The sequence below is a fragment of the Bos indicus genome, chromosome 1 (genome assembly GCF_029378745.1).
Source record: "Bos indicus isolate NIAB-ARS_2022 breed Sahiwal x Tharparkar chromosome 1, NIAB-ARS_B.indTharparkar_mat_pri_1.0, whole genome shotgun sequence".
Classification (NCBI taxonomy): Eukaryota; Metazoa; Chordata; class Mammalia; order Artiodactyla; family Bovidae; genus Bos; species Bos indicus.
Genome location: NC_091760.1, coordinates 145,985,238 through 146,008,441, shown reverse-complemented (window position 1 = coordinate 146,008,441; position 23,204 = coordinate 145,985,238). Strand labels below are relative to the sequence as shown.

The following is a 23,204-nucleotide window of genomic DNA, read 5'->3' as shown; positions in this document are numbered from 1 at the left end:
AATAGATTAGCGAACAGACTAAAGAGCCCTCAAATAAAGCTGCACATATAGGGAAAACTAATTTTTGATAAAGGAGCAAAGGCAATTCAGTGAGAAAATGAAAGTACAAAACTTCTAGAAGAAAATACATGAGGAAAATCTTTGTGACCTTGGTTTAGTCAAAGATTACTAGATAGGACATTAAAAGCCCAATCCATAAACAAATCAATAACTTGGACTTCATCAAAATTAAAAACTTTTGCTTTTCAAAAGACATTACTGAGAGAATGAAAAGACAAGCCATAGGATGGAGGAAAATATTTACAAAGCATATGATGTATCTCATAAATGACTCATATCCAGAACACAAGAAAAACTCTTAAAACTCAGTAATAAGAAAGTCATAGTAAGAAACAGGCAAAAGATTTGAATAAACACTTCAGGAGAGAAAAGATGCTCAACATTGTGTCATAAGGGAAATGCTAGAATCACAAAGAGATGCCATTTCACACCCCATAGAACGGCTAATATTAAGAAGCCTGAGCGCACCTCATGCTGCTGAGGACATGGAGCAACTGCAGCTTTCACGCAACGTGGAGAGAACAAACAATGGGACAACCGCGTCAGACAACAGCTCAACAGTTTCTTAGACACACACGTCACACGCCCAGTCACTTCACTCCTAGGTATTTACCTCCGACAAAGACTTGTACAGGATCATCCACAGCAGTTGTATTTGTGAGCACGGAGGTGTGAGCCTGCTCTGCAGGCAGCCCTGCTCCTCCGGGTGCCGGGCATCAGCTGGGGTTCGTGACACGCCTGGCATTTCGTCTGGGCCTCACACTGGGTCCCAGGCCGGGTGGCACAAGTGAGACCCCTCTTCCTGATGCCCGGGGGTGTCCTGTGTGGTGCCCCTCAGGGCTCCTCCCGTGGCACCTGGACTGCTGCTTCCCTGCCTCTCCTGCCTGGACGGTGGGGCTGGTGTATCTCAACCCCGGCATGTCCCCAACCAAGCTCCCATCTCCCCAACCCTCAGCTGCAGTTTCCCCACATGGAGGGCAAACTGCTGTTTGCCTCAGAGCAAGGGCCTCCATGCAAGCAGCCTGGACCCGCTTTCTCCTACAGCACACTTGGGATCAGAAGGGAAGACTATGTTCCTCCTCCAGAGCCAGAGCCCTGGCCCAGCCCCACCCCATCTTTCCTGTGCCCCCTGCCCCCCTGAACCAGCTCCTGCTGCCCTGGCCGCCCGACTTGCTGTTCTGCTCCAGATGAGTGCACGACGGGGGCCACACCTCAGCTCCCCCTCAGCCTGCAGCTTCTCGAGCCCCAGCATTGACACAGCACTTTCTACATCCCCCCCACCCCACGGTTGGCTTTGGCTCTCTAAGGCAATCCTCACCCTGTCCACTGGCCACCCACCACTGACTGAGGTCCCCAGAAGAAGGCTGGTGCCCACCTCGTCCCTGTCGCCTCCAGGCCCCGAATTGTGGCCTGCACCTGGCCAGCGTGTCCAGTGGATGAGTGAGCTGCAGCCCTAAACAGCTGGGCTTGCAGTATAGCCAGGAGCCTCTATGCTGTGCACCCAGCCTCCACCAGCTAACTGCAGGGAGGGCAGGGCAGGGTGCCTGTACGGCCTGAGCACTAGAGGCCTGGCCAGAGTCTGAGGAGCAGGGCAGCCTCCTCACAGGGCAGACACAGAAGGGCTCCTGCTGAGGGGTGGGCACCAAGGAAGAGCCCCCTGGGCCACTTGGACTCTCATGCAGGGGGGTGGTGCCCACGGCAGGGGCTTGGCTTCGCCTCATCTCCAGACCCCTACCTGCCACAGCACCCGTGAGCCCAGATCTGGCCCGAGGAGGTGGTGCCCATGCGGCCCAGGGCCACCTAACAAGGCAGCCTCCTGCCCCGGGCCTGGGTCCCCCGGGCATCAGCACGGAGAGGTGTGCAGTAGACTCTGCGGGTGAGCACAGGTGGGCTAAGCTTGGGGGGGCAGTGGAGAGGGATGGGCTCCCACTGGGAAGCTCAGGGTCACTGAGTGCACAGTGTGACCAGGGCGAGGAGGGGGTGGCCTCACTTGCAGACGCTGGATTTGGGGTTACATCTCTGCCATCCAAGCAGCTTAGGAGAAGTAAGACAAGCAAGATTCATACAAGCCAAAGCCTGAAGGTGGGAGCAGGTGGAATCTCACTTTGTCTGAGAAGGTGGAGCTGCTCCTCGGCATGTTTGGGGTCTGAGCGTGGCGGGAGGAAGGGGAGGGGTGGGGAGGTCACAGAGAGGAGTCCAAGATGAGGGGCAGCGCGCATCATTTATTGAACTGGGACCCAGTGCAGAGGTGCCTCCCAGCCGGTCCACACTGTCAGCCCCGAAGACAGATGCCTGGGGCCTAGCAGCCCGCTCCCTCCTCCCCTGTCACAACCCCGAGCCCTCCACTCTCCTGCCCTCGGACATAGGGAGATGTGCACCCCACCCGGTGCTGACCCGTGTGGCCACGGGAATCAAAGCCGAGGGCACTGGGAGGGGCGGCTTCCTGCGGCCACAGCTCTGGGGCCTCGGAGACAACGTCCACACATCAAACCAAGTCTTAAAAAGGTTACACGGACACTAAGGAACGACGTTTCTAGAGCGTCACAGATGGGAGCGGCCACAAAGCCTTTAAAATAATGGACATGGCATGCCAACGCGTGAGGAGCAGGCGTAAATGAACTTGGAGCAGTGTCAGGGTGGAGCCGGGGGCCCCAGACACACTTGGAGCATTGTGGGCACAGGTCTAGGCAGCCACAGATAGCTTCTGTTGGTAAAGAAACCTCTACATCTGCGGGGGGCGGGGGGCAGTCTGCACAGGTGGTGAGCGTGGGGGCGCGGTGAGGTTAGAGCGCGCCCATTCCGGTGACCTCGGACGTCAGCCTGGAAAAGATAAGGGCACAGGTCACGGGTCACCGTGTTCTCATGGGCGAGGTGTCCTCAGAGTCCTGACCCCTCCTTCACAGCCTGGGGCCTGCATGCCAGTCACCACACGGGGTTGGGGTGAGGGGGATGTGACAGGCGCCGGCTGCCATGGCCGTTTCTGCTGCCACTGTGGGGAGGGGTGCAGGAGTCACCCTGCCAGGGAGGCGTGGACGTGGGGCTCCCCACAGCGTGCCATGTAGGGTGTCAACGCCCAGCGACTTGTGTGGGGCCACGTGGGCACGGCTGGAGGGTGGAAGTCAAGGGTGAGAGGACAGAGAAGCGTGTGGTCCTGTGTCACCTGGAGACTCCCTAGCACGTCCCACCCCCAGAAGAGAACCCTGGGAGGCAGGCCAGGCCAGGCCCCACCCAGTCCTCACCTGGCGTTGATGAGGTACTGGGCAAGGCTGATGTTGGCTGGGGTCCCCGTGATGGTGATCTGGCGCTCTGATGACCCCTCTGTGGCGTTGGCGATTTTGATCTGCGCTCCAGACATCTGTCGAATTTCATTGATTTTGGTCCCTTGGCGTCCAATTATGCAGCCTATTAGCTGGAAGAAAGGATGCAGGAGCGTCTTGGAGAGAATCCACTGTGGCCTGAGTGCAGCCGAGACGTAAGGGGAGCTGGGGGTCCCACTGCCTTGGTCCCTTCCTGGGTCCCCCCGAGAGGCACGCCTCCACTCCTGCTGGAGAATGGGAGCCGCGAGGCCTCAACTCTAGGAAGTCCCATCAGATGAAGAGCCTGCAGTCATGGAGACCCCTCACCTGGCTCAGTGTCCTCTGTGGGCCTGAGGCCACGCTGGCCCCTCTAGGCTGCACTCTCGGGCTGGAGGGATGTTTGAGTGGACACAGGAGGTGGAGAGGCATGTCCCTAGCCATTGCCATGCCCCCCAGGCTGCTGTCCCTCCAAGGACACCAGATCCACACCCGCCCTGGCGTCTTGGTTTGGGGACTGGAGTCGGCATTCTTAGGATGACTCGAGGGTCCAGAGGATGGCTGGGAGATAACTGAGTGTGTAAAGGAGGGTGTAACGGAGCATGTGAAGGAGTGTGTAAGGGAGGGTGTGAGGGGAGCGTGTGGCGGAAGTGTGGATAGAGGGCGTGGGAGGAGTGTATGGGAGACCCTGTGAGGGATTATATTGGGGGCTGTGTGGTGGAGGGCATGGGGAGAGCATATGGGGGACGTGTTTGAAGGGAGTGTGTGAGGCCCTGTGAGGGAAGTGTGTCAGGGGAGTGTGTGGGGGGAGTGTGGGAGGCCCTCCAAGGGCCTTTGGGGTGCTCCTGGACCACCTGTCCCCAGGGTGACCCTGAACCAGGGCAGGACCTTCACCGACAGCCAGGATCCCCAGGCAGCTCTGGCATCTGCATTCTGAGTTCACCTTGATGCCCCCATGGCTCTTCCCTGTCTGGTAACTTGGGGGTGATGTCACCCACCCCCAAGGGCATTCAGCTGCTTAACGGGGCAGGGGCGCACGTGGGCTCAGGCGGGTGAGGCTGGACGTACTCACATCATTGGGAATGGTGAGCTCGTGAGTGCTGGCCGGGGGGCTGGCGTCCAGACCTGGGCACAGCGAGAGGACAGGGTTAGGCGAGTGAAGGCTGGGGGAAGGCTGTTCCCATCGTGCAGGCACCTGACCCCACTCCCCACTTGGCCACAGGCAGGCAGGGCTGGGGAATGCCCAGAGCAGGGTCTGCACAGCTGGGGGCTGGGGCATGTGAGCTCTGGGTCCCAACTGCCACCCTTCTCCTGACCCAGCATCTCTCAAACAGGGAGGCGGAACCTGGCAGGAGGTGGCTCCTCTTTTCCTCCTGGGTACAACTTGTGTCACTTGGCTGCCATGTGGCACAGCCTCCTGAGACGTCGCTCAGATCCCCTGGTGTCTACGCCTGGTATGCAGGCCACGCTGGTCACACCAGCCCTGCGTGCCCCAGACTTGCCAGCACAGCCGCCTCTGCTGCCCCAGCCACCACCCACTTCCCTTGCAGGCCCCGGGGCTCCAACCCCCCACAACACTTCCAGTGCTGGGGCAGGGAGGCTGGCCCGAGAGCCAGGCCAGGGAAGACGTGCCTTTCCACAGGGTGTCTGGGTGAAGATGAGCACCCAGGCCCAGCTCCTCACACGTTGCAGCTTCCATCTCTACAAATCCCAGCTCCGGACCCACTAAGTCAGAGCCAGCCTCTCAGGATCAAGGACAAGTCCAACACTTGCTTCAGAAACAGTGCACAAAATGGGGGGGGGGCCTTGAGGGGCCCCAAGGGGAGGGAGGCAATCACCGGACAGAGTGCTCCTTCATACCAGGCGCTTCCACCCTGTCAGGAGGCAGCTCAAGCTCCAGCCTGTGGCTGCGACCCCGCCATCCTGCCTTGGCCCCACCCCTCTCGCCCTTGCAGCCAGGCATCGCAGGTGCTGCTCTCTGGAACATTCCGGAGTTCAGAACATTCCAGGACCTGAGCCCTTTGCCCACCCCATGCTCCTCCCTCGCTGGTCCCTGCCCCTCAGCCTTATCCCCACATGCCCAGGGGTCCTGACAAACGGGACTGCCCGGTCCCTGCCCGCATGTCCTCCTCCATGGCAACCAGGTCCCTGGAACAAGATGTGCGGTGGCCCCCGGTGTCTCAAGCACAGGGACCTGGCGAGGCGGAGGCTGTTCTGGGGCCTGTGGAGCACAGGGCTCAGCTGTGCCAAACAAATCAACTCACCCCAAATTGTCCGCCACTTTCTCTTACGCAGCTAAACCTGGAGCTGCTGCTCCTCATCTCTTTATATAAAGGGATTTTCAATACAGTAACCAGTCCCCATCCATCTGTACGCATACTCAATCGACAGCGACATTTAAAACGTCACCTCAGAGACTTCCCTGGTCCTGAGTACCGTGCAAGGATTCTTGGTTTGGGGGTCACACCTGCTTCCCTGGCTTGTGTTTTCCAAATGAGGGGGCTTCGTTGAAAAGCTGCTAAAGCCATCCCAGGGGTGGGCTTCCTCTTAGGAGTCGCAAGCACTGCCTCTCCCACACAAATCCCAGATGCCGGGGAGCGTGTGACGCGGCCTCAGGGTGAGGACAACCCGTCCAGGCTCCTGACCTGCTGCCATGGCACGTGTGTGTGCATGTGCCTGGGGGGTGTGCATGTGCATGGGAGTGTGTGTGCATGTGCATGGGGGGTGTGCATGTGCATGGGGGTGTGCATGTGCATGGGGGCTGTGCATGTGCATGGAGGGTGTGCATGTGCATAGGGGGTGTGCATGTGCATGGGGATGTGCATGTGGGTGTATGCATGTGCATGGGGGTGTGTCATGTGCATGGGGGTGTGCATGTGCATGGGGGTGTGTATGTGCATGGGGGGTGTGCATGTGCATGGGGGGTGTGCATGTGCACGGGGTGTGTGTGCATGTGCATGGGGGGTGTGCATGTGCATGGGGTGTATGCACGTGCATGGGGGTGTGTGCATGTGCCTGGGGGGTGTGCATGTGCATGGGAGTGTGTGTGCATGTGCATGGGGGGTGTGCATGTGCATGGGGGGTGTGCATGTGCATGGGGAGTGTGAGTGCATATGTACATGGGGGTTTGTGTACCTGTGTGCATGGGTGTGTGTGCGTGTATGTGGGGGTGTGTATGTGTATGGGGGGTGTATGTGTGCGTATGTACATGGGGGGGTGTGCCCATGTGCATGGGGTGTGTATGTGTGTGTGCATGGGAGGGCATATGTGTGCATGTGCATGGGGGCATAGGTGCATATGTACATGGGGGCATGTGTGTGCGTGTGCATGGTGTGTGTGCCCGTGTGCATAGATGTGTGTGTGTGCATATTCATGGCGTGTGTGTGTGCCCGTGTGCGTGGGGGAACATGTGTGCATTTGTACATGGGGTCTATGTGTGTCCATGTGTATGTGTGTATGTGTGTGTGATGTGCGTTGTGTATGCATATGTACACGGGGGGTGTGTGTGTCCATGCACGTGGGGTGTGTGTGTGTGTGCGTGGGGGTGTATGTGCACCTGAGTTCCAAAGGTCCCAGGGGCCCTGAAGAGGGAGATCATCATAGGGATGTGTTAACACGAGTCCCCTGTCTCTGAGGTCATGCTGGGAGGGCTGTGGTGGGGTTGGGGTGTGGTGAGGGAGCATTCTTCCTGGGAAGGCCAGGCCCTGGGGGCTCCCAGACAGTCTCCCGGAGACCAGGGCTGGGCAGTTACTGAAATCTCACTATAAACAGCAAAGGCTGCACAGAGCCCCTGGACACGTGTCATCACCCAGATACGGAACTGTGCAGAGGTTGGTATCCAGCTCCATAATCAAAATTATTCTGTTTTCCTCTAATTTCCACTCATTAAAATCTCCAATAGCTTAATTAAAAGCAGCACTGAGAAGAAACCCACAGCAAGCACACGGATCATCAGAGCTGGGGTTTCAGCTCAATAGATGACCCCTGAGCCCCATGGTCTCAGCTGGACCCCTGTGGTCCTGAGGGACAGATGACAGGCAGATGCCCTGAGGTCCAGAACAGCAGTGGAGGCGGCGGCTGAGACCCTCCCCGGCTTCCCCATAAGCAGGACCCTCGCTCTTCTGCTCTGATCCAGGCCTGCATGGGGAGTGGGTTGGAGCATGGTGGGTGCCTCTGTCACAGGGCCCTGCCAAGTCCAGAGCACATGCTTCCAGTGGTTTTGCTTCCAAACAGCCTGTAAGGAGCCACGCTCTCTGCTCCAAGCCTGGGTGACGGGATCTGGGGATCCACGCCTGCCCTGCCACGTCAGGGGGTATTCAGTGCAGATCCACCCCAGAGTGGTCTTCTCTCCTATGAAAACTCACAGCCTGGTCGGCCTTTCCCTCCAGCCCTCCATGCTGTGCCCCTGGGAGGATAAATGACCTTCTACCTGATGGGGCTGCTGTGCCCCAAGCACTGGCAGAGACTTGACCCATCACCACAATTGCAGAGCCATAGGTGGAAGCTGGGAGCCACGTGTGCAGACCTGGAGTGGCCGCTCGGGCCAGCCCGGGATGGCGGCAGCCCTCCCCCGAGGCACTCAGCGAGTGGCCCTCTGGCCCCTTCCACCCGCCAGGTCCTTTCCTGGCTTGCTGGCTCTCCATTTAGCGTGGTTTTATTTTACCTGACGACTGGCCCATCAGATTTTGAGCTTCTTCGGAGGAGTGTAAAGGCAGCTTTTCTCCTGGAGAGCAAAGAAGAAACAGATTTAATGTTTTGCCCTCAAGGAGAGAAGTAAGGTCACTTCAACTAGGGAAGCTCAAAGTCTGACTGGTGCGCCGCCCTGCGCTACGGGGACACCGTCCGGGCAGAGCGCCCTGCGGGTGTACAGCCTCCTGCAGGAGGCCCTCCCCAACGGCCAGCAGGCAGCAGAACAGGACGAACCCTCGAGGGGGAGGCGTCTCCTTCAGGAAGGCTAGCTGTGGGGTGACTGACCCGCACAGACATCAGACAGATCCCTGCCCGCCCGCGGCAGCGTGCCCAGCTCTGTGTCCCAGCACTCAGACAGCCCTACCTGCTCCGCTCGCTGCCCTGAACACAGACGCTCGGAGAGAGAAAGGCCCCGGGTGAGAAGAGAGGTCAGAAAGGGCGGCTGGGTACGTACCGGGGAAAGCGGGGTTGGTCTGTCCGAGGGGAGGAAAGGGGGTTTGCTGCATGGCCAGCTGGTGGAGCTTGGTCAACTGCTGGGGTAGGAGGGACACGAGAGCTAAGAAGGTTATTGTTATCGAGTACAAGTCACACCAAATTAAAAACGCGTAACAGAAGTCTGCACAGATAGATAGAAAGGGGGCCATGCGACACATGGCGGACGCAGCAGCACGCAAGGACTTGGCCTGGAATAACCAATGGGCCACGGTCGGTTGGCAGGCTCTGAGTCCTTCCCCGTCTCAGCCCCAGTCAGACGGGTGCCGGGGCTCACCGGGGAGGTCTAGAGCTGGAGAGCAGGACCCGCAGGGCCCCTAAAAGCTTCAGCACCACACTGTCACTCACGGGACTCAGGTGTGTGGGCGGGAGACCCACGCCCCCTCCCTTCTGCACACCCGGTCCAGATGGCTGCCTGGTCCTCACTCTACCAGGGGGTGACTCAGTGGGGGCCCCCTGCGGGCCCACAGCCCACGGCCCGTCTCCTGGGCCCCCGGGATCACAGGCAGAGGGCTGAAGTCTCCACCCGAAGGTGCTATGAAGCCAAGGGTGTTGCAGAGCTGCCAGGAGGGTTCCAGGCTCCCATGTGGCCAGCCACGCCTGCACCCTTCCCTCGTCCCTTGTGACCTGACCTTTGTACCCCATCCCCTAGACTTTTGTGGGGGGCTTTGAAACACAGTTTCTTTAGTTATTTTATCTGAGCCTCACTTCTTAAAAAAGCAATAAAAACAACAGAGAAGGGAGGTAACTGTGGTGAGCCGTGGCCACCTAAGAAGAGCTGTCTAAACCCCACCCCTGGCCTTGGAGACCTCTGGATGTGTCCTTAGCCCTGGCTCATCCACTGGCCCCGCGTCTCCAGCCGAGTGGATGGAGGGCCAGGTCATTCCAGGACACACTCGCAACTCCCGAGCTTCACAAGGGAAGCCTAGCCTGAGTGTTTCCAGGGCCCTGTGAGGCCTCCACTGAGCCCCGTGGCTGGAAGGTGGGGGCACCCGAGGAGAGCTGTGGGCATCCCCAGGTGAGACGTGGATCTGACCAGTCACCCCATTGGTCCCATCCTGCAGAGTCTGTGGAAGGGAAGAGGACAAACACTGGGATTTCTGATGTCCCAGCCTTCGAGGGTGAGCCCCTGGGTGACAGAGGAGTGGGTTTGCTGCTGGTCTCCCATGGACCGGGCACGCTCTGAGAGTCCCTGATGAGATGGGGCACAGGGGAAGCTGGCCACATCCAACTCAGCTGCCACATCTGGCGGTTCCGAGGAGGGGACGGGGTGACCCAGGTCAGAGTCTGCTCTGAGAGTCCCCAGTGAGATGGGGCTGGGCTTACAGCACACTGCTGCCTGGCGTGTCAGCCCAGCGACCCGACACCATGGGGCTCAGGGTGTCCTGAGCAGACGTGCACGGAAGCAGCCTGAGAGGTGTCAGGAGAGCACACCCAGGAATCATTGTCATGGGGACACCAGCCCATGCCCTGGGGATGAGAGGTGAGCGGCGACCGGCAACTGCTGTGCCATAGGCAAGACAACCCTGTGCAAGAGGCTGACGGGCCAGGGACCCCGCTGCTCAGCTCCTCCTTCCAGAGACATGTCGAAAGAAAGACGGCAAGGACCCATGGGCGCCGGGGGCATGAGGATGAGAGTGGTGGGAGCACCAACTCTGTCCTGCAAACCACCCCTACCCCAGAACACAGCAAGCCACCCTGGGTCACTAGACGCTGGGCAGGTGCTGTGCCCCGAGTCCACCTACACAGAGGGCTAGAAGGGGGGCTAAGGAGGGGCCAGAGCTCCTAGGATGGAGGAGGAAACCCATGTCCAGAGACAAACATCCAGGTGGCCGTCCACAGCCCCGGTAGTGCAGGCAGGCCACCTGTGCTCACCCCACTGGAGTTTCTGGCAGACACCACACTGGGGCACGGACAGGGGCCCAGTGGGGACCGGCGGGGCCCGGCCCTCCCCCTGGGGGCTCTAGCCCTTTCACCCGGGGCCCGGGGGCCAGCGGGAAGCCCCAGGAGCGGGTCTGCGCTGTGTGCAGGGCCTCAGGGCCTTGGCTGGGCTGCTCCCTGCTCTGGTCCACGACTCCATCCCAGCTGGTGTCTGTGCGTCTGGTGGCTGGGCTTGTGCGGTCGTCACGTGGGCAGGGCCCTCTCCCTCTGTCCCTGAGTGCCCGGGAGCGCACGGCTGTGCAGCGGACAGGACGGCGGGGCAGACCGGGGCGCTGGGGGCAGGAGAACTGACCCGAGTCAGCTCCAGCTCCGACCAGTGCTGCGGACACGGGCATAGCTGGGAGACGGGCCCCACGCGGGCGGCAGGCAGGCTGAAGAAGTGCTGCCGTGTGAGTTGGGTGAAGGAACATCACACGCTCACAAGGCTCCCCACCGGGCTGCCCATGGCCCCCACACCCGGGATGATCCTCTGTCTCCCAGTTAGATGGATGAGCCCGCCACCACGCGTGTTACAGGCACAACCGGACGACCCAGGAGGAGGGCTCTGCTCACACCTGGGAAGTCTGACCCTCAGAAGTTCAGCTGCTCCGACCCTGACCTGTCCTCCGGCACGCACCTGCTGCCTTTTGTGAAACCGTGGCCACAGCACACATAACCCCTTCCAGCACCCACGGATGCAAGGTGACACCTGGGGAAGGACTGGCTGCACAGGGGTGCCCGGGGAAGCCCTCCCCCCAAGTCGGGGACCGCTGGATGTCAGCTGACATCTTCCTGTCTTGGTTTCGTCCTTAACGGGGCCTCCTGGGCTCCATTTCTTCATTTTGTGAAGGAAGGAGCAGCACTGGGTGCTGAGGAGACTTCCCACTTTTTGAGGTATTTCTACCACAAATGTGGCCAGGATTTGAGGGAAGAAAGGAGGGGAGGTGGCGCCACAGCACAGACGTTTCTCCATGACCTGCCCTTCCCACTGAACCGTGTCGGGGTATAAATCACAGACAAGTGCTCAGGAGGAAACTCACAAGCACACAGCTGCACGCACATTCGGGGACAGGCTGCGTGGTTCCGGCTGTGAGTCTCCTCTCCTGTGAAGGGCTCACTGGTGTCCTTAGCCCGTCTTTCTACTGGGCTGTTTTCTGCTGATTCACGTAAACTCACATATTTCAGATTCTCATTCTACTTCAGCTCTATGTACGAGAAAGATCTTTCCCCCAGTCTCCTTATGGAGCCTTGAGAGAAACCACATTTAGAAATTCTAATGTGGTCAGATTCATCACTGTTTTCCTTAATAGCTTATGCTTCTGTGAACTGAAAGATAGTCTATCTTTTTTTCTAAAAGTGCTACAGCTTTCTTTCTCGTTGTTGAAGTTCTTGGTACAGGCAGAGTGTTTGTTTCCCATCAGAAGTTCTCAGTGTGACCAGCTTGCTGGCTCAGGCCTTTGCTCTTTCACATAATACAGCAGCAGGGACTTTGTGTCACTTCGGCAGTACCCGCATTTCAACCTGGGAGGGCCCCTGATGTCCCGTCCAGGAAGGTCGTGTGTCTTTCCTTTCACTGTGCTCTTCTGGTCAGCTTTAAGTTTCAATAATGACAAGAATTTTTTTTTTTTAATCACCTTTTGGACTGTGAAGAAAGCTGAGCACTGAAGAATTGATGGTCTTGAACTGTGGTGTTGGAGAAGACTCTTGAGAGTCCCTTGGACTGCAAGGAGATCCAACCAGTCCATTCTGAAGGAGATCAGCCCTGGGATTTCTTTGGAAGGACTGATGCTGAAGCTGAAACTCCAGTACTTTGGCCACCTCATGCAAAGAGTTGACTCATTGGAAAAGACTCTGATGCTGGAAGGGATTAGGGGCAGGAGGAGAAGGGGATGACAGAGGATGAGACGGCTGGATGGCATCACTGACTCGATGGACCTGAGTCTGGGTGAACTCCGGGAGTTGGTGATGGACAGGGAGGCCTGGTGTGCTGCGATTCATGGGGTCGCAAAGAGTCGGACACGACTGAGCGACTGAACTGAACTGAACTATTGATTTTAACTTACTGCTTTGTGGGAGAGAGCTGTCTCTCTGATTCCAGCTTTTGAGAGATGGTGAGTCTGTGCTCCATGTGTCATGGAGCGTTGTAAGCGTTCTTGTGGGTCTGGCAGCTGTGCTGGGGAGTGCTCAGGGCACACTGGTTAACTCGGCTCAGGCAGGACCGTCAGAATCTCTTCCTTCTTGTCTACATGGCCTTCGAGTTCAGGCTCTGCTGCAGTGACTGTCAGATTCCCCTAATGGTTTGTTAATTTTTTCCTTTACATGTGTCTGAAGCTGTGTTTTAGGTGCATACAAATTTAAATTCCTTTCTTTGAGTGAACTGAACAGTTTATCAATAAGTAATGAGTAAGTGATTTGCCTTAAAGTCTGTTTTTCTCCCTACTGATAATAATAATAGTATATTGCTTCTTTGGGTTAGTATTTTCCTATATTTTTCCTATCTTTTTTTTTTTAATTTGTCTAGGTCCTTCTTCTTTAAGTGTTCCCTTTGAAATAAAACTGAAAACTTTTTTGTTTTTGTTTGCTTGTTTATTTTTTAAAAATCTGACAGACCTTGTTTTTTAACTGGAAAGTTTCTCTTACTTTGGTCACCGTAGATGTATAGTAATTTCTGCTGTCTTATGTTAATTGCCCTGATTGTCCACGGTTTCTTTTCTCTTTCCCTTTCTGCTGTGTTGATTAATGATATTTTCCGGTCACCCATGTCCCCCCACCCTACACCGTTAATGAAGTTACCAAAGTGAACGATTTTCTATTAGCCACCATTCTGGAACTGTAACACATACATCTGCAGTCCTAATTCAGCATCTTTGCCTCCTCCTGAATGCTACAGTGGCCCCAGGATCTTTTCATCCCTTCAGCCACATCCTAAATCTTAGCTGTGCTCTTGGGGTCCATTTAGTTCTGTATGTTAATCCCAGCAATTAGCATTGATTTTGATTTTACAAAGTGTGTTTTCATTGACCCTGATGTTTACGTTTTAATGGACAAAAATATCAATGTTTTCTTTCTGATCTGTGCCTCTTTTAAAAGGAAAAAGATGGCAGATTTCTTCGCTCACCATTCTTTCTTGTGTTCATAGCCTTCTTTCTGCGGTCATTTTCCTTTTCCTGAAGGGCGCCCCTTAGGAGGTTATAGCTGTTTGTCTGAAAAACACCTGCCCTCGGTGATCCTCTGATGGTTATTTCATCAGCCCTGTGGCCCCTGCATTGCTCCTCTGCGATATTCTTTCTCCCTCCATCTTCAGAAGATATGCTTTGGTCTCTGGTGTCATGTGGCTTTGTTTGGACACGTCTAAGAAGGATTTGGGTTGATCTTGTTTGAGATTTGTTGGGATTGCTGAATGTGAGGACTGTTTTTTACTGATTCTGAGAAATTCTCTGCGATCATCTCTTAGAGTCTTCCCTCCCTCCCGCCTATCCTCTCTTCCTGGGGCTCTGACTGGATCCGGGTTCTTTCTTCTCAGTCTTCTGTGCACACAAGTCATCCAGGGTCTTGTGAAAATCCAGGTTCTGATTCTGGGAGGGGCGGGCTGAGAGCCCTGCCACTGAAAAGAAGCTCAGCTCAGCCAGAGAAGGTGTGCAACATGGAGGAGGGGTGGGGAGGGGGGTTAACCTGCCCTGTTAGCTGCTCTGCAGCAGGTGAGGCTGAGGGTGCTTCCCCGCCACCAAAAAGAGCCAGAGGTGTGGGCATCAGCGGGGCAGCCATGCAGGTCCCTCTCAGCAGGGCTCTCCCTGGGAGACTGGGGGGACACCGAGGAGGCAGGCGGGGAAGGTGCTCCGTCCTAGCTGCATCCACTGTGAGGGGGGGTCCCAGGGACCACCGTCTGCACAGGACCCACTGGTGTCCTCCACTCACTGTAACACACGTGTTTCCATTTCCCGCCTGCTCACTCGCTAAGCAATGACCTGGCCAACACAGCACCCACCCTCCCCCCAGGCACTCAGCACCTCTGCTGAGACCCAGCATCACGGGGACCCCCAGCTCTGCTGCTCCTGGACCCCAGCTCTGGAGCTCTCTCCATGAAGCTCCATGTCCTCCCTGTGAACCCCGGGGGACGGTGTCCACCCAGGACCCTGTTGGTCCAGCCCAACTTCTGGTCTCAATCCTGCTTGCTTCCAAGCCCCTTTAAGGAGGGGATGCTGAGCAAGGGAGTGACTTGGGAACTCTGAAGACTAGAAATAAGATCCTCACGTGTGGGGTGCTTGAGGGTGACTCACTTCTCCCAGCGGAAAACAGTTCCTTCCTGGTATAATCAGCATGGGGACAGGAAGAGCAGAGGTGGGAGCGAGCAGTGACGATGCTCTGCGTCTGCTCCCGCATCCTGGGTCGTGGCTGCCGGGGTCCTCCCGTGTGTCTGAAACCACGTCTGGCTCCTCGAGCAGGACCCTTGGGGGAGTGGGCAGGTGTCCTGGAGCACTGCTGCTGCCAGCTGTAATCTAGGCCACCGGCTGTGACCGAGGCCACCAGCCATGACCCAGGCCAGCCACCCAGCGGTCCCTGGCCTCTCTGAATGCCTGAGAGCTGTCAGTCCTGGGAGGATTCTGGTGAAACAAGGCCTGAGCCTGGCGAGGACCTGGAGGAAGACTGCTGAGGGTGGGGCCCTGATTCTCAAGTCGGGTAAACCAGAAAGCAGGAAGAACTGTACATGCTTTAATTCTACATGAAGAAACACTCAGCTCCAGGAAATGTATTTCCTCGTGGTCTATGCCTGATTCAGGAAGATGACTGTGTCAGTCACTGGGGTTGAAATGTTTAAATGGTGTATTCAGTTATCTTGTAAAATAAATTAGTACTGTCTATAATTATCATATTTGTGCTCTAAGAAAAGTGAAAGTGAAGTCGATCAATCATGTCTTCACTCTTCGCGGCCCCGTGGACTGTAGCCTACCGGGCTCCTCCATCCATGGGATTTTCCAGGCAAGAATACTGGAGTGGGTTGCCATTGCCTTCTCCAGGAGATCTTCCCAACCCAGGGTTTGAATCTGGGTCTCCCAAATTTTAGGCAGATGCTTTACCGTTTGAGCCACCAGGGAAGTCCTCTCTAAGAAATGAAGCTTTAAAAAAAATCCTACTGAATATTAAACTCAGATGAAACTGCCTTCCTGGCCATCATCACTTGTTACCCTTTGTTTGGAACAGACTGTCAGTGACGGTTCGAGCTGTCAACTCTCTGCTGTGCAGGAGAAGTGTTTTATCAGAGTCTTGCTCTCTTTCCAACAGCTGCTCCATGGCACATGCAGGTCTGGGGGATGCGGGGGCCCTCACAGAAGCCCTCAAGGCAACTATGTAACAGCAGTTATACATTAGATTAAAAATTTTTTAAAAAATCTGAAACTACCCATTTTTAAGAGATACTGAGAACATCACATGAAAGAGCAAAACAACAGACTGATATAAAAACCAATCCACCAAACCAGTTGCCGTCCCTGGGGCTTGCTCGGCGCCTGTGCCCCCAGTTTTCGGTGGCCTGTGTGCGAGGCCTCAGAAGGGAGCACAGGCCCCGCTCAGCGCGGCACGTCTGAGCCTCGGGTCCGGGTCTGAGCTGCACGGGGGTAAACTGGCCTCTCTGACCCAGGTCGCTGTGTGCTGAGTTCTGACCCAGGTCGCTGTGTGCTGAGTTCTGACCCAGGTCGCTGTGTGCTGAGTTCTGACCCAGGTCGCTGTGTGCTGAGTTCTGACCCAGGTTGCTGTGTGCTGAGTTCTGCATGTGCTTTTGTACAGAAGCTCTTCCAGAGGCAAGAGACTGCCAGCCATGGGGATCAAAGGCTGTGCCACCCCAGAAGCTGGCTTCCACTCTGACCTCTGCCACCCCTGCGGGTGCTCTATCGGGGTTCATGGACACCCCCCCAGCACTACGAGCACTCACTCTGCATGGAGACGCACCCTCCCCCACCCCAGGCTCTAGCACCCCGCCTTCCCTGGGTCACAGCCAGTGATGGTCAGTGGGACGAGGGCAGGCAGCCCCACGTGGCGCGGGGGCGGTCCCCCAGCCCTGCGTCCATCAGCTTCTCTGCCATCTGACTTGTTGCTTATGAGGGTTTCTTTTCTACTCAATAGCAATTTCCTGCAATGAGTGCACAGACACGTACTCAGCGTCAGTTAATCCTTACTCACCCCCACCCCCCCAGCCCTGCTCTGCATCTTAGGCGACTGGCTCTGAACCTGCCAATTCAAAACAGTGAGGATCTGCAGAAGACTGGCGGGCATCACGGTCCCCCGTGCCCCTATGCCTGGACAAACCCCCACCCCCGCCCCGGCTCTCACAAAGCAGCACGTGGACGCATCCTCCCAGCACAGAGGACGCATCTCAGGTGGGATCTCTCTCACTGCAGCTGAGGCAGCGGCACACGAGCCCGTTCCCTCCCCTCCTCCCCGCAGCCCACCGCCGGGGACCAGCGGGGCAGACTGCACTGCCCGGCGCATCGACAGCCCTGTGGCCCCGAGGTTCTGCCTGCATGGCTCTCAGGGTGCCCAGCCCTCCAGCAGCAGTGCCACACTCAGACTGGAACGCAGTCCGGAGCAGCCCTGGGTGTGGAACGTGTCATAACACTAGAACAGAGCCTTGTCTGCTCTATGGGCTTCTGATGGCCGGGATCTCATGGGTGCAGGGACTTTGCTCCAACTGGGGGCTGAAAGGGAGCACACAGCTTCACCAAAGTTTCCCACGCCCATCCAAGCTGTCCCAGCACACCTGTTGATGGCACGTCACCTGCCTGGACAGGTACACACAGGGCCTGAGCTGTCCCTGCCCACCAGGGTGGGTGCCAGGGACATGCAGCCCGGGGCCACCACACGAGGGCCCGGGTGTGGAGGAACAGCCGGGCTGCAGCCACGCTCAGAACAATTTGACACCAGGCCAAGTCCTCCACAGGGGAGAATTAGTGCTAAGAGGTTAAAGGTTACTCAGGGCCATATGGATACGACACAGGTCAGGAACACGGAGAACGTATTAATATTATTGTGTAATATTAATATTAGTAGCAACTGACAGCAGCATGCAGGTAGGAGGAAGTGGTGACGAGAGGAGGTGAAGGGGCAGAGTGAAAACTCACATCTGGGTGGGGGATGGCGTACTGTCCCTGGATCGTGTAGGCCTGGAGAGAGAGAGACACCATCAGCTCGCGAAGCAGCGGCCACACGTCCCCTCACCGCATGCCCTCACAGAACGAGGGCCTCCTGGGGCGGGCTCCCCTGCCAGCAGGCGCTGGCTCTCTGGTTAAGGCTTTCCCCTTCACATAGGACAGGCGATCCCTCCCTCTGGAGGCTGGGGGCGGGGGTCCCGTGTCCCTTGTGGCTGGACCTACAACCAGACGTGCGATGGGGTGGGGGCAGGGTTGGAGGGACCAGGTGGGACGCGGCCGGCTCTCACCCCATTGTTTCTCAATAGGAAATAGCTACGCGCCATCCAGTCGACCCCTGCTGGGGACTGATGGTTATTAACACTGGAGAGTTTAATCAGCCATCAGACTACACACTTTCAGGAAATAACTTATCCCAAGAAAACCAAACAACGAAACAGAAAACTCTAAAAGGTGACTCAAACCCCACTTTGCAAATGTCAGATTAAGAAATGCGCCCAAATCAGCCGCAGGTTGGCGAGCGTCTTCCAGCCCCAGGGGACCGGGCGCAGCACACGCTTGGTGGTATGGCCCCAGGGGAGTCTCGTTGGGCTGCATCATGTCACTCGCCTTCAAGACGGTGACACAGAGCAGCCACAGCAAGTGTGTGGGACCCGCAGCCTCCCCCACACCCAGCCCCCTGCCCCACAGTCCCTCAGCGAAGATTCTTCCAGAAACTCATGGCCAATCTACAAACAAACCACACAGAGCTGAGAGAGAGTGAAGACAAAGGGTTTCACCGGGACTTGGGATGTGGGAGCGTGTTGCAGAGCCACATTCACCGGCTGGTGAGGTGGGTGTGGAGCCCTGTCGGGTGAGGCCTGGCGCCTCACAGTGAAGGAAAGCAGCCTGACCAGAGACGGCGAGCACGCGGCAGCCTGTGCGCGCCTGGGGCTGAGGGACCTTTATGCCCATCTGCGGGCGTTGTATAGATGCCACTAGGCACAGTGCCACCATGTCTCTGGGTAAGACAGGCCCTGGAGGGGCGCTGCCCACGTGCTCCGATTTGCAGTTCTTCACCCCAGACACTCAGTTTCTGACACCTTTTTCTCACTCAGCTGTCAGGGTTGCTAGTGCTATTTGAAGTGCACAGCCACCCACCATCCTCTCAGAACAGAGGTGGAGACGAGCCCAGGCAGTAGGTTCTGTCTGGGCAGACTCTGGGGTCTGAACCTACTGGGGAGGCAGGAGCCGCCTTTCTGCAGCAGGCACCCAGCCAGTACTTCCCCGGGAAGGTCGGGCTGAGAGGCTCTGAAGCCGGGCATGCAGCGTTTCCCGCACTCAGGTGAGGGGGCCAGGGCCTGGAACACGGGGTCCTCCACCCAGCTGCCTGAGAGGCTGACGACCAAGACCAGTCACTCACTGGCCACTCGTGGTGTCCCCAGAGCACAGGGGCCGGGTTAAGGCCCTGCCCTCCCACAGGGGTAGTGACCTTGCTGCCCTGCCTGGGGGTGGGCGATGGCCAGGAGGCTGCCCGGGCTCCAGCTCTTGTTAATCCGCCTCCCTTCTGGGTAAAGCCCATGCTTCACCACCAGGGATCGTCACAGGCTTGCCTGCACGCACGTTGGGACCGAGGCCTGGCAGGTAACTAACCTGCCTGCTCACCTGGATGCAGGCGAGGAGAGGAGCTCTGAACAGGGCTGGCCCGCTGTGGCTGCCCTGAGGCACGGGCCGTGGGAACTCCTGCCTCCCTGGGGGAAGCACCCCAAAGGCGGCTGCAGGAGCAGGGACCCCGCTGTTGCCACACAGGGGTTGGGGAGAGGGGAGAGGTGAGGGATGGGGGTGGGGGAAGGGTGGGGGGGCGGGGTGGGAGGCTGGGGACAGGACCGGGCCATCTGATGCGGCTCCTTCACAGAGCAGGGCAGGGCCGCACAGGAAGACACAGACGGCCTGCGTTTGCCTCTTTTCCTTCTCAGCCCCTCCCCCGCCCTGGGCACCCAGGACCTCCGTCTTCACTCTCCCTGAGCAAACACACAGCACCGCCGCCGGACGCAGAGCTCCCCTTGCACTACTGGGCTGCGTGTGCAAAGTCCTTGACCAAGGCTGCGGTGACCCTGCCGTGGCGGCCGGCACTCAAGGGCAGGAGATATGGCACGGCCCCTCTGTGGGCCCCACTAGGCCAACCACTGGCTGAAGACAGAAACCGCCACGACCCCCTCTTGGTGGGAGAGAAGGGTGAGGGGCTCTTGCCCAAACCCCCTTTGTGCAGTGTGGCTGTGCCCAGCCTCCTGGGCCTGCGGCCAGTGTGGGGAAGGGGAAGGGGAAGGGGGAGAGTGCGGACCATCTGAGTAACCGGGAGGCCCAGCCGGGCCGCCTTCATCCTCCTCTTGTTCCTCACGTGCTACTGGGAGGGACATGTGTGTGAGAACGCGTGTCTCAGGGGGAAATGGGCCAGTTTTTACAGTCGTAGTCATCTCAACCCTGAGTCCTAAGACCCCTGGCAATACCCCCGGCCCTTCTTCCCTCTGAGCTTCCTAAAAGCACCAGGAAACGAGACTGGGCAGTGCTGCCCCACTGCACAGACCAGGGTCATCCTGGGCCCCTTCCATCTGGGGACGCTGCCTGGCAGCCTCACGCGGGCCCGCGTTCAGCCCCAGCCAGGCCGAGGGTGGGGGAGCTCTGCGTCCAGTGCGGGTGGGGAGACGTGCACGTGAGAAGGGAGAAAACCTGAGTGCACTAACGGGCAGCGGCGGGGGCTGCAGTAAAAGGCTGAGGTTGGCAGTGGAGGCCGCGAGCGGGTCGGCTCTTACCTGACCACCTGCAAAAATGACAGGGGTGGAGGCGGGCTTTGGGCGGTAGGGAATGGTGGCACCTTTCGGTGGGGACTAGGAAAAGGGACAGGAGAGGGAGACAGAGTGTTAGAGTGGCCTTGCAGCCTGACAGTCGTGAGGCCTCCTTCTGAGCCCCGCCCGCTGTGCCTCCCAGCCCTCCCCAGCCCCCCGGTCCTCCAGGAGCCACCACCCTAGATACAGCCCGCAGCAGGAGGCAGCGGGCGAGGCGGGAGGAGTGGCCCTGCCTGCACGCAACCCTCCCCTGGCGCTGAGCTCGGAGGGTTCGCCTCTGCCTTCAGTCCTCGGGAAGAGCCCTGGGACTCTGGGCCCAGGGTAGAGTTCCACTTGGCCTGGGCTGATGTTCAATTGGCCTCATCTCAGCAAAGTTAGAAACATCCAACCTCACTATTGACAAAAGAGTCATCATTTAATACACCTCAGAGTCCAAATGAAATAGTCCACAGCTGTGATGAGATCTGCTACAATTTCCTTCCACTATTCTGTGTCCAAAAGTTTAGGATTCGTGTCTTGGGGTGCACGATATTCTCAGGTACCAGGAGTATGCCAGGTCTGACGATGTCAGCCTCACCCATGGGTCAGAAGCAATCATGCCCACTGCCAGCCGCTGCCCAGGCAACTGTCTTCCCTGGGAGCAGAGTCCACAGGGTTGGGCCTGGCTGTTGTTGGAGTCCCAAGTCAGCTGCACCACCAGCTCGGGGCAGAGCTAGGGGACCAGAGCAGCCTGTCCCTGCAGGGAGCTCCTGAGGCCACTGCCCACCCAGGCCCAGTCCATGCCTCCACCAGGCAGTGTGACTTCAGAGTGCTCCCACCTGGGGCACACGCGGGGATGAGGGGACTGCAGACTGGCTGGTGGCTTCAACTCTGCAGCCCAGGCCACACCATGTGACCTTGAATACATTGTGTAACCCTGGCCTGCTACTGCAACCTTGAACACAGTATGACCTTGAATTGCCGTATGACCTTGAACACAGTGGTGTGACCTTGGTTGTGCTGTGTGACCTTGAACACACTGTGACCTTGGACACACTGTGACCTTGAACATGCACAACCTTGGTTATACTGTGTGACCTTGAATATGCTATGTGACCTTGGATGTACTGTGTGATCTTGAATACATTGTGTGACCTTGGAAGTCCATGTGACCTTGAACGCATTTTATGATCTTGGCTGTGCTATGTGACCTTGGACACACCATATGGCCTTGGATGTGCTGTGTGACCTTAACTGTGCTCTGTGACCCTGATTATGCTGTTTGACCTTGGATGTACTATGTGATCTTGAATACACTGTGTGACCTTGGCTGTGCTGTGTGACCTTGTGTGATGCAGAGAGGCTGCTCCAAGGACCTGTGTTTGGATACAGGAGGGCTCCTGCCTCTCCATCTCTGGCTCGCCTTGGTTGTGACCAGGCGCCGCTCAGTGGGCTCTCTGCAGTCTCAGGGCGCCTCATGGTCACCAGGCCGGAAGCATGACTACACTGAAGGGCCACTTCCACTGTGGTGCAGGCGGAGGACTCCGTCCACTGCTGCCCCAGCTCCGTCCCAGAGGTGGGGGTGCACTCTGTGCTGCTCAGCCTTGGCCGTCACCCTTGCTCCGTGGTGCCCTCTGGCCCCACCAGCAGCACCACCCACACTGCCCCAGCCCTGATGTCTAGCTCCCATCCCCTCTGACTGCTGGTGGGGGGAGGCCTTCTGAGCACACCTCCCTGGGGGCCCTGACACTCATGTTCTCCACCTAACTTGCCGCACCTCGAGCAGCCCCGCCCTCCTTCAGTGGGTATTTCTCAGGTGGAGGCCCCACCCAAGAGCTCAAAACTCCATACACTCTTCATTTAACACCAGGCCAGGGGCCTCTGGGTGTGAGAATGCTCCTTCCCCAGTAAGCAGCCGCTCCTGGGAGCCCCGTGACACCAATGACAGGAGGCCTTGTTCCTCCAACCTCCACAAGGACCCATCACACGCGCCTGTGTGTTTCAGTCTGCCTCTCACGGCCCCAGGGGCACAAGCAACTACAGCCTACGGGTCAGGCTCTTCTGTGGGGCCACGTCTGACCATGAACACGGCATAGGCAAGGCCACGTGTGAGGGGTCCTGAGGAGACCGTGTGTCCTGCTCAGAACTCAGCATCCTAGGGTGGCTCACATCTCTGCCCTGCACCCCCACATGGCACCTGCCACCCACTAGGCTGGCATGGACTTCCTCACTTCCTGGGGTGTCTGCCACACTAGGGGTGCCAGGCCCTGCAGGCCACCTGCCCTCTTGGCCACTCGTGGTCCCAGCACCAGGGCTGAGGAAGACACTGTTCATAACCAGGACCAGTGTGGGGGATGCTGCAGAAAAAAACATTCAGGAAAATCTTTTTGACTTCCCAATATCACACTTCAGGAAAATAAAACCAATACCAACTTTTTTTGAAGAAGTCGGACATGGTGCTTTAGCACCAGGTCAAATACAGAAGAGGGAGAGTCCCTGCTGCCCCCAGGCTAGCATCTGAGCAGGACTGCAGTCAGCCAGGGTGGACCCACCATGGCTTCATTGTGGGGGAGGAGGGCCTGATAGCCAGGCAACCAGCACAGCTAGTAAAACCTTCCCTTAGAGGCATGATGACTTCATTTTAGCTTAACAAAGACCAGCAACTGTTTAAACAGCAAGATGTTTAGTTCATCTTGTAGCAGTTTGCATATTGACTGAAACTTAAATCTTGGGATTTTCCTCAAAATTTTAAGAGAGGTTCCTTCCTGCTCAGCTGTACCTTCCTTGCTTCTCCTTTGGTTAATCCTTTT

At 57.5% G+C, this 23,204-nt stretch overlaps 1 protein-coding gene and 1 long non-coding RNA gene across 18 annotated transcripts in view; one reads left to right on the top strand and one right to left on the bottom strand.

The window, feature by feature from the left end:
- Positions 1-2,262: 2,262 nt before the first annotated feature.
- The window catches only part of PCBP3 (poly(rC) binding protein 3), a 229,965-nt gene continuing 209,023 nt past the window's right edge, over positions 2,263-23,204 (bottom strand). For 7 of the 16 annotated variants that reach the window (XM_070796169.1, XM_070796177.1, XM_070796205.1 and 4 more), the window contains 7 exons: positions 20,314-20,457; positions 17,567-17,608; positions 8,497-8,575; positions 8,017-8,076; positions 4,426-4,478; positions 3,300-3,469; positions 2,263-2,880 (listed from right to left, as the gene is read on the bottom strand). In XM_070796169.1, the coding sequence (XP_070652270.1) occupies positions 2,844-2,880; positions 3,300-3,469; positions 4,426-4,478; positions 8,017-8,076; positions 8,497-8,575; positions 17,567-17,608; positions 20,314-20,457 (585 nt within the window). In that variant the 3' untranslated portion in view covers positions 2,263-2,843. The remainder of the gene's footprint in view (positions 2,881-3,299; positions 3,470-4,425; positions 4,479-8,016; positions 8,077-8,496; positions 8,576-17,566; positions 17,609-20,313; positions 20,458-23,204) is intronic. The other 9 variants (XM_070796190.1, XM_070796230.1, XM_070796235.1 and 6 more) reach the window with 9 other exon arrangements.
- On the top strand, positions 8,040-11,079 carry LOC139184941 (uncharacterized). 2 transcript variants are annotated; one of them, XR_011568511.1, is made up of 3 exons: positions 8,040-8,488; positions 9,599-9,655; positions 10,991-11,079. It is a non-coding gene; the product is annotated as an uncharacterized lncRNA (long non-coding RNA). The 2 variants fall into 2 exon arrangements; XR_011568512.1 differs by having other exon boundaries at positions 10,956-11,038.